Source organism: Lepidochelys olivacea (assembly GCF_965140295.1).
Source record: "Lepidochelys olivacea isolate rLepOli2 genome assembly, chromosome: 1".
NCBI classification, from domain to species: domain Eukaryota; kingdom Metazoa; phylum Chordata; order Testudines; family Cheloniidae; genus Lepidochelys; species Lepidochelys olivacea.
The window spans coordinates 254,274,786-254,290,276 of NC_140411.1; the positions used below are offsets into that span (position 1 = coordinate 254,274,786).

General features: G+C 43.9%; 1 protein-coding gene across 2 annotated transcripts in view; it reads right to left on the bottom strand.

Moving 5' to 3' along the window:
- The window catches only part of APPL2 (adaptor protein, phosphotyrosine interacting with PH domain and leucine zipper 2), a 57,384-nt gene extending 42,825 nt beyond the window's left edge, over positions 1–14,559 (bottom strand). The window contains exons 1-2 of one of the 2 annotated variants that reach the window (XM_084611026.1): positions 14,284–14,559; positions 6,083–6,181 (exon numbers count right to left, since the gene is read on the bottom strand). In XM_084611026.1, the coding sequence (XP_084467152.1) occupies positions 6,083–6,181; positions 14,284–14,337 (153 nt within the window). In that variant the 5' untranslated portion in view covers positions 14,338–14,559. Of the gene's footprint in view, positions 1–6,082; positions 6,182–14,283 lie in introns of those variants that run through there. The other variant, XM_084611027.1, reaches the window with a different exon arrangement.
- Positions 14,560–15,491: the final 932 nt, after the last annotated feature.

Consider the following 15,491-nt stretch of genomic DNA (forward strand, 5'->3'; position numbering starts at 1 on the left):
TATTATTATTAATAATAAATACCCATGATTTTAAACTATTCTCATGATTTTGTAGAGCCTGACTCACGATATTTGGATGTTTCAGACTGCAATACCGCAAAAGAACAAACAAAGTCTATGTTCCCAAAGAGCAGGAAACTCATTCATGGATCCAAAACCTTATGAAGTCAATGAAAAGACTCCCATGGACTCCAAAGGGCCTTAAATCAGGCTTTCTGAGCCCCAGGAGTGGTCTTAGATCCAAAAAGAGGCATCACTGAGAGAGTGCAAAAATAAGGATTCATCAATTAAATATGGGTGGGTGGGATGAAACTAGTTTGAAGAACAAACTAAAATAATCCTAGGCAGCTCCAAATGACAGCATTGAGCACCAGTTATATAACTTTGCTTGGTAGCACCTACCTAATCCTCAGGACATTTTCTCCAATGTCTCTTTGCATAAAAATATTTTCTTTCTGCACTGCTAAAGGCAGCATTAGTTTGCTTCTAGTTCTCTCCCCCCTTGCTCCCCAGCAGCTACAAACACTGTTAGTATACAAATACATTTATTGGGACTGCTGAAGAAAATGCCGTAGCACAGACAATGTTCAGCACCTTATTGCACTGTAACTTGTTTCCAGGATTCCGCTTCAGGTGCCTGGTAGATACATTTTAGTCTACAGTGGAATGAAATGGAATTATCTATTTTAAAAAAATATCATGTTTATTTTGTGGTGCCTTCTTTTCTTTATTCTTGGCATACGAAGGTCCCCATTGGGCCATTACTGTAGCATGATGAGTGGAATTGGAGAATGATGTTCAGATTTCAGGAGGGACTTAATTCAGTGTGGCATGGCACCTGGTGAATGGAAATGCAAGCTGGGGCACAGGCTGCTTGGTTTTAACTCTACAGCCTTATCATGTAAACACTAGCTTCACTTAAGAAAGATCTCTTTCCTACAGTTCAGCCTGACACATCACTATTGTGAATGGCACAGGCGCTTCTGGGAGTTCAACCCGTCAACAGAAATGAAGCAGCAGTGTTGCCAACTCTCATGATTTTGTCATGAGTCTCATGATAAATATGGTTTTCTTTAAAACCCCAGCTCCTGGAGTCCAGTGGATATGTGATGATTTCAGCCTTCATTCTTCAAGAAAAGGTATGTTTCCAGCCCTCGGGGCTATGGAGAAAGCTTCAAAACGTGTCCCCAGTGCACCCTATAGGCTCAAAAGGCAAATAAAAAGAACCTCAAATCTATTAATTTTACATAATCTCATGATTTTAAAGCCAATCTCATGATTTTTGGTGAGCCTGACTCACGATTTTTGAACATCTGGCAATATTGGCAACCCTTAAATAGGCAGCTGGGATAGACTATTGGGAAGCTTTCTTCCATCAGAACATCACAAAGCTAAATTGCTTCTGGCTACAATGCACAGGCAGGAGCATAAAATAAAGCAGGAAGTATAATCTGAACTCATGGAGATGTGATTTATTTATCTTATCTGACCAAAATCAGGTGCTTCTCTGTATTTGGATCCATGTGCTGGTGCATGTTTACTGAACACCTAACCAGATATTAAAACAGTTTCTAGTGCTTGCAATTACAAATGGCATTAACATACATAATTAAGTTGGTGGATACAAGAGGCACCAAAAATACACATGTACAATTCAAATAATTAGACCCCACTACCACCTAATAGGATCCTGTAGCTTAAAAAAAAACCCCCAAAAAACCCATAAATTGTACTCCCTTCTAGTTATTATAAAACTTACCTAAAAAAAAAAAAAAAAAAGCCATCCATACTGGGGAAATACTTCCAGTTTCTCCTTACATGACTTTCAAGCGATCTGATAAATCTTTAAATAAAACCGTGGCTGGCAGTTTATAAGCTGGCAGCCAATTAAATGAATGTTTTGCACACACTGCGGTGTTTCTGGATGGATAACAGCTTGCATTTAGTGCTGACTGCTACCGATAGGAAGCAATACAGTACAGGTGGAGTGAGATCAACACCCCAACACGGTCAGCGTTGGCTGGCTTCACAAAAGAACTGGGTTTTAAGTATGACAAGTGGAGAGCGGACAGGAGCATGGATATAGGAGAACTGAGAGGCCGTCCCAAACAGAGGAGGTAGCACAAGAGGGGTGACTCAGAGGACACAAAGGGGCAGTAAGGACTAAGATGGTTTGGAGGCAGCAGTGTGGGCCTATGTAAACTCAAGCTCTCAGGCCTCCTACCACTTCCTGGTGCCTCAGTTGGCTTTTCTAGAGACAATGATTCTTGCCTGTGGCCAGGGCGGCTTTAGCAGAGATTTATGGGCTCAGTTGCACACACAGAAACCCCACAGTGGTGGCTTTTGTCCTCTGGGGCTGGGCCTGGCTCTGGCTCTGCGCTCTAGGCACTGTGGCTTGGGATTACTGACCACCTGCAGCAGCATCCTCTGCCCCCACACCTCTTCTCAGGGAGCCAGGTCCAGCCCCCCAGGGCAGGAGCCGTTGCTGTGGCATGGGTTTGCTCTCTAGGCACCCGCCCCTTCCCAAGCCCCCGCTCCACACCGGGGCAGGATTATGGTTGCAGTACCGGGATACTCCATGTGGTTGATGTCCCTTTGGTTGGGTGAGGAGGCAGCAACGGCTGAGTACACCCATTGAACTGGGAGGCTCCATCCATCGCTGACTGTGACTCATGAAACTCGTCTTTTCTTTTCCTTCTGTTTTCCGTCTTCTCTATTTCTTGCTTCCCCATAACCTTTCCTCTTCTCACTGTCCCACCACACTTTCCCATGCTTTGCTATATTACTGAGTCTCCTACTCCTTGCCAGACCTATTTCCCCCTTCCTCCTTGGCCACTCTTCTCCCAAGCACTTCTTGCATTAGCTGTTTTGGGCTCTAAATTTTTGCCAGCAACTATTGATTGAGTGCCTGACTTGAGAAATCTCATTTTCAGGGGGCAGGTGCTTAATTTAACCCTTTTTGAAAATCAGGCTCCCTTATGGCAGTGGTTCTCTACCTTTCCAGACTACTGTACCCCTTTCAGGAGTCAGATTTGTCTTGCATAGCCCCAAGTTTCACCTAATTTAAAAACTACTTGCTTACAAAATCAGACATAAAAATACAGAAGTGTCACAGCCACTATTACTGAAAAATTGCTCACTTTCTCATTTTGTCTGTATGAAATTTTAGTTTGTACTGACTTCGCTGGGGCTTTTTATGTAGCCTGTTGTAAAACTAGGCAAATATCTAGGTGAGTTGATGTACCCAGTGGAAGACCTCTCTGTACCCCCAGAGGTACACATACCCGTGCTTGAGAACCACTGCTTTAAGTCATCCGAAGTTGGAAACCAAAAGTCAGTCACTTGTGAAAAGTCAGGCCCTAGTGGCTAATGTTGGAAGCATTATCAATGATAATGTCTTACTGCTAGCCGCTTTAAGGATTGCTTCTTGCATCTGACGTGAGCCGCATTGCTAATGATCTCTTAGTGGACAGTGTGCTGTCCTGGGGAATAAACATCCTACGACATCAGATTGCGTTTGAGTGCCCAGGGTCCAGAAATGCAGTTTGAAATGAACCTTGGATCAGTAGCAAGAAAATACTAATGTTCAGAGTATCATATTGTCTGTGTGACAGACAACCCCAATAAAATAGTTTGTTTTGCACAGCTTTGCTGTAAATCTTTATACTAAGGTCCTTATATTCTTTGCATGTAATCTTAAAGAATATGTGATTTTTTTTAATGAAAGGTAATGGACCATGGCTGGGAATTTCAGAGGTGCACAGAATGTTTGGAAGCCAGTTCGGATTCATTGTCATGGCAACTGAGCATTGAAAATATCATACTAGACTTTTAAGGCAGCTCTTTTGAGCCACATACCTCTTGTTGCAAAATGAATGATGTTTGCTTGCCTCGATGGGGAAGGGGAATAGTGACTGGTTAGACAATTTATTTTGGTTCCAAAGAGAATGTCCTGAAAATATTCTCTGTGTGGATTGCTAATAAGTAGTGGACTCTGCAAGTGATATCTGTTGTATGTTCATGTTTTATTATGAATTCCTCAATTGTGAATAATCTAAATAATCAGGCTCATAATATTAATTGCTAATTGCTATCTGTGTATGGGGCCAAACACACTTTAGCAGTTGTGTCATTAGAATACATCATGGCTTGGCCTCACTGATAGCCCACCAGGAAGTGCTAGCAGTCCTGTTCCTTTTTAAGAGGGAATAAGATATAAAAGAGTAAGCACAAAAGTAGGGAGCCTTGAGTTCTGAACCTAGCTTTTCTACTCACTCACTTTAGGCAAGTCAATTCCCCTTTGCTTTAGTTTTCTTATCTGTAAAATAAGGGTTATACTTATCTGCTTCCTAAGAATATTGTAAATCAATGTTTACACAGCCATTAAGGTCCCTTAACTCTGAGCTGTGGCAGTCAAAGACAACATCACTGGGTTTTGCCAACCACAACTATTGAAAAATCAGGGGTTAGGCCCACCAAAAACACAAGACTGGTTTTAAAAATCACTAGTTTCTTTAAAAAAAATAAGATATCTTGTTTTCTTTGGCCCCAGTCCATAAAGGTATTTTCGCTTCTAATGTCCATTGAAATCAATGGAACTTAAGAGCCTGAATATCTTTGTGGATCTGGGCATTTTATTTGCATTGTGGGATTTGAGCTTTCGAGGTGCACTTGGGTCACATTTTGTGTCTTTTCTCCACAAGTATGAGGACTAGACATTTACTTTTTAATGAAACCTGAGATTTTCTTGTTGTCACTTGTCTGTTGGAGTTTGGGCTTTAAGTAAAACATCAAATATCTCAAATATGACTTGCAATCTAATTGGGAGAGTTGGCAACACTGGACCTCCCCCCCAGCCCCCTTTTTTCCCCTCTCTCCTATAAAGATTCAGAGCATTCATTTGAATACAAAGTCACTAAGGTTAAAGGAAAAAATACAGTAAGATGTTTGATTCTGCAAACCCTTACTCATTCAAGCACACCTTACTCACCTGCATAGTCCCATTATGGTCAAAGGGACCTCTTGTGAGAGTGGAGTGGTGCAGGTTTGGGCCCAAGATGTGGATTCTGTTTCCTGTTCAGAACATTGGGGCAGGGATTTTTAAATTTGATTGCTTAAAATTAGGCATCTAAATCTATATTTAGGCCCCTAACAAAAGTACCTAAATAAGGATCAAGGGAGTAAATTTTGAGATGCCTAAGTGATTTGAGAGTTCAGGTGTCATTTTCAAAAGGAACTTGTGGCCATCTTTTCAAAGGTATTTAGGTGCCTCAAGATGTGAAAAGATGCGTAGTGGGATTTTCAAAAACATCTAAATTAGTTAGGCACCTAGGCACTTTTGAAAATCCCACTAAGTGTTTATCTGCACCTTTTGGTGCCTAAATACTTTTAAAAATCTGTCCATTAGGCACTTGGGAGCCTAAAGGCTTGTCTGCACACAGAAATTAATCTGGAATAAGGTAGGATAATAATTTAAATTAGATTAATGATTCCTGATTAATTCCATGTGTGGACACTCCTATTATGGAATAAAAGTGCTTTATTCCAAATTAGTTTATTTCAGTGGATCAAACTAATCCAGGGAATCCAGTGGAATTAGCTAATTCAAAATAAAACATTCTTATGCTGGATTAAGACTGTCCACACGTTGAGTTAATCAGGAAGAGATATTCCAGAATAGCTCCCTGTGTAGACAAGCCTTAAACTTCACTACAAATCAGTGGGATTTAGGGTAAATTTTTAAAAAATCATATGAATGATGTACATAGCTAAACCCAATGTTCAAAGGGGATATAGGCATCTAATTGAAAATTTAACCCTAACTTTAGGCAGGCAAGTTTGAAAATGTATGCCATGATTCTTATTTCATTTTTCTGAATAAGAGGATAACACCAAGACAGGAAGGAGTGACAATATCATAGAGACTGATTTTCAAAAGAGCAGAGCAACACACAACTTCTGCACAAATCAAAGGGAGCTGCAGATGTTCTGCACCTTTGCAAATCAGTGTATCTGTTAGGAGCAGAATAATAAGGTTGCCTCTACTGCTTGGCAAACAAAGTCAACACAAATGAAAGATTACCTGAGCCCCATAGACCCGCTGCATTGCTTGAAGTAACTGGTTTGTATACTCTGTAAGGGTTCCTGCATCTTCTTCAAATACACTAAGCAAGGAGCGAGTCTTTAATAAAAGAAAAAAGCAAAAGGTTTTACTCCCAAATGGAAATATTTAAAAAAAATAAAATAAAAGAAACTGTAGCAAAACAAATCAGTCAGCATAATAAGACTTTGAATATACAGTGTACAGCTTCTTTATATTATCCAACAATATAAAAAAAACATACCAATTGATCACTATAATGAGACGGGTAAATTGATGCACAAAGAAGTGATGTGATTGGAAGTTTACACTGCAAAGCAATGGCAGAGTCCTCCTGACTAACACCTTCTTGCTCTAATTAGTAGATACTCCTTTCAGCGTAGTCAGGAATGTTACAAATCCTGAAATTCCTTTTGCTGATTACAGTAATCAAAGCCATGCCAAGGACTTGTGGTCAAAATACCATCGCTAATTTTATTTCTCTACGGTTAGAATGAATTAAAAGCTCCCCTTGTAATAAAACAAATTATCTTCCATTATGACATCTCAAGAGGCTTCTGGGTTGAACAACTTTTAAAAGAACAATGCCAAAACTGGTAGACTTAAAATTAGACCAACAGCAGTATGTTGGCTTGTGACAATAGTCATACATATAGACTTAGTGCTGCGCATCTGTAAGCATGGTTTCTTCACTCTGCCATTCTGTTTTGTTCTTGTGAGCGGAGGAGCAGCAGAGAGGAAAACAGAACTTGTGTTATCTTGGAGAAATGCATCCACTTGGCTTGTTTCAGTGGAATTGCCAAGGACAGCAAATTACATTGTTGCAGTGCTATGTGCCAAGGAGCAAACCAAGGCCACGGATTAGTGCTGGGCAAGCAAAGGGTAGGTAAAAAGTTGGGATGGCAGTGTAACTTTGACAGTGTCTCTAAGAAAGTCATTCTGCACCTTGGTAATTCAAAGTGTCCTAGGAGAGTGGGGTGGAGGGAGAGAAAACCTTTTGTAGTGGTAAACACCCATTTTTTCATGGTTTGTGTGTATAAAAAGATCTTCTGTACTTTCCACAGTATGCATCCGATGAAGTGAGCTGTAGCTCACGAACGCTTATGCTCAAATAAACTGGTTAGTCTCTAAGGTGCCACAAGTACTCCTTTTCTTTTTGCTAACTGCAGTAGGATCTTGAAAAATGTGTGTAGCAATGCACTGACTAGTCATGTGTATTCGTTTGTATTACATTAATTTTTGTGCTTCCACCATTGGAGAAAGAAAAAGCTAGTGTCCCAACTGGTCAATCCAATCTGTTTGATACTAAATGAAAAGGTCTTCCCTAAATTACTTTGCATTAGTTCCATCTGTCTACCATAAACTCTAGAACTTTAATAATCATATTACACCTGACACCTTGTCAGTGTTTCATCCTATCTTAGGCATTTCTAATGTGCCCGAAGTATATAGGTGCTAATCATGGGAATTTATTTTACAGTCTTAGGAAAGCTGTAAGAAGCATCACTATTTGGGAGGATATAACCTTTGCTTCTCTAAGACATTTACTTTTCTTTACAAATCTCCTTGCAGAGATTTTACATTGCTTCTGAGAGATTCAAACCACTTCTGCTGAGATTTTTGGACTAAGACAATGTCTGATTTCATCTGTCCTGAGCAGTACCAGATTTACCATGGCGCCAATGGCTCCATAGTGCCTGGCCCAAGCTCAGAAGGGGCCCGTAACAGTCACTTATTCCCCTCTCCCAGCGCTCCAGAAGTGGAGGCTCTGAGAGCGAGCCTTGGAGCAGCAGGGATCCAGCATGGGAGCTGAGAAACCACTGGGCCCTGAGAACTGTACTTCCTTGGCAGCTCCCTGCCTATAGAGCCAGCCCTGGAGCAGGGAAGGAACATTTCCCAGCATTCCCTTGGAAGCTATCAAGATGAAAGGGAGTGGGGGGAGTGGAGAAGCTGAGACCACATGCACTGCAGCTTGCTGTGAATGGAGAGCTGGCTGCTAGATGGGAGTGGCACTGCGAATGGGGAACAAGTATGCCCAAGGAGTAGAAGGCTTTGGCCCAGATATTACCCTCAGAAGACTTTCCCAGAGTCTTAGGGATTGCTGGTGTGACCAGGGATGCTGGTGTGACCTCGCTTGGCAGCCCCCAAAGAAGGAATTGGGTGGTCTAAATGGACAGTGCACCTCTCTATCTGAAGCCTAGCAAGGGAGGTATGTGGATCCCACCAGAAGTTAAAATGATAAGTAAGGGAGGGAAGGCTCTACTAGAGCATCTGAGCAACTTTAGATACAGTACAGGAGGATTTCCACTTCTGAGCCATGGAAGCAGAAATTGGCTTTTCCTTTCCAGATTTATTCAATATTCAGAAAGGGAATCTAGCACCTGCCTTCCAGATTTGAACACCCTCAAAATTCAGGAGTGCTCAAGCTCAATTTAGGCTGCTGTTACTTCATTTCTTCCAAATCAAATATACTGATCCTCTGTAATTTGCTGTAGAAAAAGTAGGATAAAATTGAGCAACAAATGCTGGCATCTTCCCAGTGTTAACTAGGGTTGGAATTGGTATTTTCAACAGCCATTACCATTTTTTAAAATTTTGTTTGTTTAAAAATATTACATTGGCAAATTTCCCACACAAATGAAGCGTGGAACAAAAGAACAACAAAGACATCTCAACTTTTCCTCATTTCTATAGGACAGTCTTATAATATGGATCCAGATATCCTCCAATCACACAAGCTGAAAATTGTTCCACTTTACCGCAGTTTTGTAACCATGCGGGAACCAGTCCTGTCTGTGTTCTGTGCACATCCAAAATTCCTACTGAATTCAGAAATGCCTTGCTTTTGTGATCATACTACCTGATATTTTCAGCCCTTGTAAGAGAAGCAGGTTTACATTTATTAATTGGGTGGGAAGCCTCTCAGAAAAAGTTAGGTGCTATAGATGTTGCTTATTCACTCGGTAATGTGAGACCTTCCTGTTACAACAGTAACCCAGTGCAGCATAGAATACATTTTGCTCCTAGAGTCTAGAATGGGGTCATTTGCTTCTATACACAGCCCATTAAAGACAATAAAAAGACTCCCACTCACTTCAACAGGCTTTGGACAGAACTGATTATACATGGGGTAACTCCACTGTCTTCACAGGGTCCTGGTCCTACAGTGGAGGGGGGCCATGTGAGCTTGTGCTGAGCAGCTGCTCAGGGATGGGAACCCCTTGGAACTCTAGCCTCCAAAATCATTCAGGCTGCACTTTCTGCTTGACTATGTGCTAACTGAGGGGTGTGTGAGAATTGGTGGCCTCTGCTGCAGGTGATATCCATTTCAGGTACTTAAAGCCATGGCCTAGAGGGGGGAAGTGCCTAACTGCAGAGTCTGTAGCTGCCTAGGGCCAGCGCTGAGGATTTAGAGCCCACAGTGCCGCCGTTGCAAGGTTCAAGCGTGCTCAGCCTTGGAATTGCCACCCCTCATTAGAATAGTAGCTACAGCTATCTAAGGCTGGTCTCTGGCAATTGGCCCCATGGCTGTAGCCAGAGAAGCTACAGGTGGCTCTGTGACTACTGGGGGCCAATAAGCTAGGAGCAGATAAAGAAACTGGAGTTAACCTAAGGAACAGAGGTCACCCATAGGAAAGGAATGTCAAGGGAAGCAGGGAAAGTGGAAGCAGGTCAGGTTTGCAGGGGAGAATAACGTCCAAGGTAGAAGGGAAACAGGCATGGGGAGTGGTGGTGGTGATCAGGTACTAGACTAGCATGTAGATGGGAGCAGAGGGAGAAAGGCTGGTGACTTCAGGTTCCCAGGGGTTAAGTCCTCACTTTGGGGAAATGGTGTTTGCAAGTGGCTTGCTCAAATGGCAGGATGGGAGCTGAGGGAGGCATTTGTCAGAATTGATCAGCTATCTACTGGCTGTGGAATTTTATTGGGCTCAGACCACATACAGTGACTGGTGACATAGGGAGGTACTGGAGACATGGCTACAGAAGGTCTGAATGAGGAAGGAGATAAATCTGTGGGGAGTTTCCCCTGATCACTATGAAAGTTCTGCTCACTGTGGACACTGGTAAACCCACATGGGTGTACAGCTCAATGAGAAAAACTGGGGGCTGAGGGAGCTGTGTATGGCAATACATATAGTCATGCAGAGGTGTGATATCAACATGAAAAATGTCTCAGATTCAATACCGGGTATACTATGGCATCGCCACACCAGGCCCACACTTGGAGCCCACAATGACTACATGAGGGCCCACAAATATGTTTGGCACCTGGGCCCATAAAAGCTTAATCCAGCCCTGGTGCTGAGAAGTGTCTATTTACAGTGTAAAGTCGTGTTGTCTAGTAATTAAAGCAGGTGACTGGAAGTCCTATTTTAGACTCTGCATGGCTGTACTGGCTTACCCTGGGTAAATCACTTAATCTCACAAAACCTAAGTTTACTAATGTTAAATGGGTATATCACTACCTGTCTTAGAAACATTGTGGGGGATAACTGATGCTTGGAAAGAATTTTAAGATGGTAGGATAAAAAGGAGCATTAGAAGTGCAAAATACTGTTTTCATTAAAACAACAGCACATACAAATCAAAGAGGGAATGAATTCAAAATACACCAACAGAAAGCTACATAGGGCTAGATCCTGCAAGCCCTTGGCATGCAGAACTTCCTTCCAAAAGGAAGGGGGCTCTGATTCCACCCAGCACTGATTTCCTTCCTCCTTTCAATGGGAACCCCATGTTCTGAGAGTTTCCAGGACAGAGCCCCAGTCTGGATTTTAATAATTGAAACACATACTAATTTGCAAAAATACCTGGATTTGAGTTGTTGCAATCACTGACTATAGTTTTGCTAATTTAAAACTTCTGTTCTCTATAACCCCATCTTTTCTTTTACCTAACATTGAACATCGTTATACTGTGCTGTGACAAAAGACTGATTCACCAGACACAATAAACAAAGGATCATGGTTACAGGATAAAGCAATAGAATTATGGGAAATGTTAAGCAAGAAAATTCTCAGGCCAAGATTTTCAAAAAATAGATGCCTAAAGTTAGCCTCCTAAGTATATATTTACATAATATGGAGCACAGATGGCCCTTAGATGCCTATATCCTATTGAAATTAGCATAGACTCCTTGAAAAATCCCAGCTTTACTTATTCAGATGCCTAAATATGGAGTCAGCTACTTAATTGTAGGTACCCATTTATTTATTCATTGAATCAGTTATTAGCACTTTTGTTCAAAAATAATAAACTCTATAAATGATTCAAATAGTTTGGACGTTTAAGTTCAAAATCTTTATGATGTTTCTTTTTAAAATCACTATTTTAAACCAGTGCAACTAACAACCAGATGTATAGTTTCCTTTTTGCTGTTTTGTCCAATTCTTACGTATTAGATAAAGCTACACCAGTGAACCATGGTAATCCAAACATAACCTTTTAACATTTCTGTGGAGGCTTCATTAATCATGCCACCACTCTTGCTGCTGGAAACATGGGGCCAAATCTGGTCTTCACATGAGTGAGTGTTGAATTCAGGATGGCTACTTGGGTGAGTCTGTCTCCTAATTTGCAGTCAAACACTTTAAATGGAATACATTCATTAGGTGGGGGCTTTTTTGTATAATGCTTGGGGACAATGAAGATATAATTACACTACTCTTGGAGAGAAAGTGAGCTTTGCAAACCTTATTAATAAATAACTTATGCCTAATTCTCCACTGCCTGGCACCTTGTCCGAAAGGAATGGTTTTATATCTGTTTTGTTCTGAAAATGACTATAGAAAGTACAGACCAAAAGAGGATCAGGCCCACTTTGTACAAGAATAAATTACTATAGAGGTGCTAGACAGTAAGCTCTTTGGGGGCAGAGGCAGTCTTTTTTGTTCTGTGTTTGTACAGCAACTAGCAAAATGGGGTCCTGGTCCATGACAGACTCCTAGGTGTTACCACAACACAAACGAATAATAGACAGTGGAGAATCAGGCCTCTTTCATGCAAGAAGTTACTATATTGAAAATGTAATTAATTTTGTGAATTAAAAATTTATATAAATGAATTAATTTATTATTACAAAAATAAGGACCATGTGGCAGTTATGGAAAAGTGAAATTATTTTTCCAGAAACCTAGATAAAACAACAAATGATGAAGGAATCAAGCGAGAAATATCCTGCAAAGGTTTAGGTTTATATAGTCTTTACTCTTCCAGTATTTCTACCGATTGCAAAGGAAGGGTTAAAGTCCTTTGTTTCAGGCCATTAAAGACTGGGGAGACTTTCAAACCTTAGTCTGTGCTTTCTTTGGTTGCTTTCAGTTTTTGTTAAATTTTTAATCATGTGAGATGGTGTTGATGGAACAGGAAAATGAGTTTACTTAGTGGCTGTATAAAGTTATTCAGAATTAATACTTGCATTGAGCCTTGGAGATGTAAACACCATAACTATCAAGTAATATTAATAATAAATCTACTCTAGTTCACTAAATTGTGGGGTGCCCCCTGTATCAAAAGGAAGGGGGCTCTGATTCCTCCCAGCACTAATTTCCTTCCTCCTGCTGGTCTAGGACCAGCCAATTTGGGGTGGTAGTAGAATGGGGTCACAGAGCCTCAACAGGTCCATCCTGGTGAGACTACTGCTGCTCCTTGCCATGGATCTAGGACTTTACCTCTCTCCTAATTACCAATCACACCTGTCCTCCTTTCTTTCCTCCCCATACGGCCACCTCCTTTTGTTTCTTTCTTCATCATGCCTTACACACACACCTTCCTACATGTGTCCCTCTTCCCATCCCTTGGTGAAGTCCCCTCTCTTCCCCATCCATAAACTCCTCCCGCTGACTTCTGTTTCCCTGTGCCCCCATAGTATCTCCCTACCTTCCCCAATTTTCTCCTCCCCACCCTTTTCACCCCCAATTCTCAGCATTCCTCCTTCTCACCCCTTTCTCCCTCTCACCATCAATACGGAGCACCTGCTAGCCTCTCCTCTGTGTGGAGCATTCCCCAGGTCCATTGTTCGCTTTTCCAATAAGGATGTAGCATTGGCTGCAGCTAGCCTAGCCTGGAGATCACTGTGTGGTCTAGAGTATGCTAGACAGAAGGAAAGAGATCTAGTCTAATACAAGGAAATTCTTCTCCAGCCCCTGAAGGGTGGATGGAAATGGAAAGGGCCGTAAGAGTGTGGATTTAGTGCTATGAATCCACACAGCGACTGTGTCCCTAAAACCCAGGAACATCCCTGTTTTCAGTGACTGCCCTGGTGTCTCTCTCAGTTTTATAACAAACAATATTGCGTCCCAGTTTTATAAGCCCAGCAATCTCTCACCACTCTGGTCAGAGGAGCTAGGGAAACCAACAGCAGGCTGGCTAAGTGCACATGCACCTCAAGCACCATTGCCTAGGACATGTCGCAGGCTGACACCTTGCCCTCCCCCCATGGGTCCCTCCTCTGGAAAAGCCTTGGAGCCAGCACAGTCACATCCAACTAGTGAGAGGGAGGGGGTAGTTTGACAGAGAAGAGAGGGCGGGGCACCCTTTTCTCATCCCAGGTGCCAACCCCTCCCAGACGGTCTATGAAACCCTCCCCCGCAGTCCTCCCCCTGTGACAGGTGACCTAATTTCCTCCACTTTGAATCGCCTCAGCCTACTCCTGGGTGGCTACTTCCCTGCCCCCACAGCAAAAAGACGCCGTTCACGTAGGCCGCTGCAAACCCCCTAACCCCTGCCGTGCCTCAGTTTCCCAATCTGTAAAATGGTGGCATGCGCCCCACCCACCTTTCTTCACGCACACTGGGAGCCGCAGACGCACAAGGCGGTCTGACACTAACTCCTGTTATTACTATTTGTTGTTCTTGCTCAGCGTCTCACCCGGGCCCCAAGCCACCAGCCTGGATTGTGGGGCCCCCCCGCTTTGCTCGGGCCTGCTGAATCCCGTGCGGCCCTCACCCCGCTGTCACTGCAGGTGCGTCACGGGCATCTGCGCTGCACGGCGCCGAGCAGGGCTAGCCCCAGAGCAGCCCCACGGCACGGCGGGGTTAGTGAAAACAACCCTCCCCCCTGCGCCGGCCTGTGAACCGCCGCGCCGCCCAGGCGCCTCCCGCCAGCCCGAGGCTGGCTCCGGGGGTGCTCCGCGGAGGGAAAGGGCGGGAGCGGCGATGAGACAGAGGCGGGGGGGCGGGTACCTGCGGGCTGTCCTGCAAAGCCTCTTCCAGGAGGAGTTTGTCCACGGCGGGCATGCTGGCTCTCCGAGGAGCGTGAGGAACGGAGCCGGATTCACCCCGCTGCTGCAGGGCGTCCCAGCCCTGACACGTCTCGCTCGGCTGCAGCGGAGAGCGAGGCTCCCAACCTGGGCTTCTGGCCCCGCCCCGGCGGGAAGGGAGGCTGCTTTCTGCCGGAGCCAGGTAAACACAGCCGGGCGCGCTCCCGCTCCCGCCTCCTCCTTGCAAAAGGCGGCGAGTCACGAGGAAGAGTGACAGCTGGGGAGATCCCCGCGCAGGAAGTGTGGCTGCCGAGCGCTTCCTGCCGGGGTTAACTCTTTGCAGCGCCGCGGGCACGAAACTCTCGCCCAGGCCCAGCGCGGCGGGGGTGGCTGGGTGGGTGACTCGGTGCGGCCCCAAGAGCCAAAATGAGGGACGCGGGGAAATTATCCACACACCGGACACTTACCATGCGGGGAGGGGGGTTTCCAATACTTTCACTTTCTTCTGCCCCTGTGTCCGGTGGGAAGCCCAGGAAAAGTGCGGGGATGCTAAACTTGAGTGGAACTTGGGGACTGAACTGAGGGATGCGCCTGGAAATGAGGGATGGTTGCTAGATATGCGCTGACGCTTTGGGTTGCTGGCCTAACTTCCCAACTGAATTAACTGCCACAGTAAAATTAGTTTAACAGCAAATCCAGTGTTCAGCCTTTAGCACAGTGGTTCCCAAACCACCAGCTGCATTTTGTCATGATGGAGAGGTGGTCAGGAGTGGGTCACAATGCCCCGAGCGCGAAGCCAGCCCCAAGCCTCCCTCCAGGATAGGAGCTGCCTCTGTGGGATGAGTGCAGGGGGGTTGCTCTGCAACACTCCCACCTCCCTCTGCAGCAGGCCAGTGACCTGTCTACAACTTTCCCATGATACCCTGTGTCAGGGGATTTATTAGAACTTATATCTCGACAAAAAGAAAAGGAGGACTTGTGGCACCTTAGAGACTAACCAATTTATTTGAGCATAAGCTTTCGTGAGCTACAGCTCACTTCATCCAATGCATTCAGTGGAAACTGATGAAGTGAGCTATAGCTCACGAAAGCTTATGGTCAAATAAATTTGTTAGTCTCTAAGGTGCCACTAGTACTCCTTTTCTTTTTGCGAATACAGACTAACACAGCTGCTACTCTATGTCCCGACAG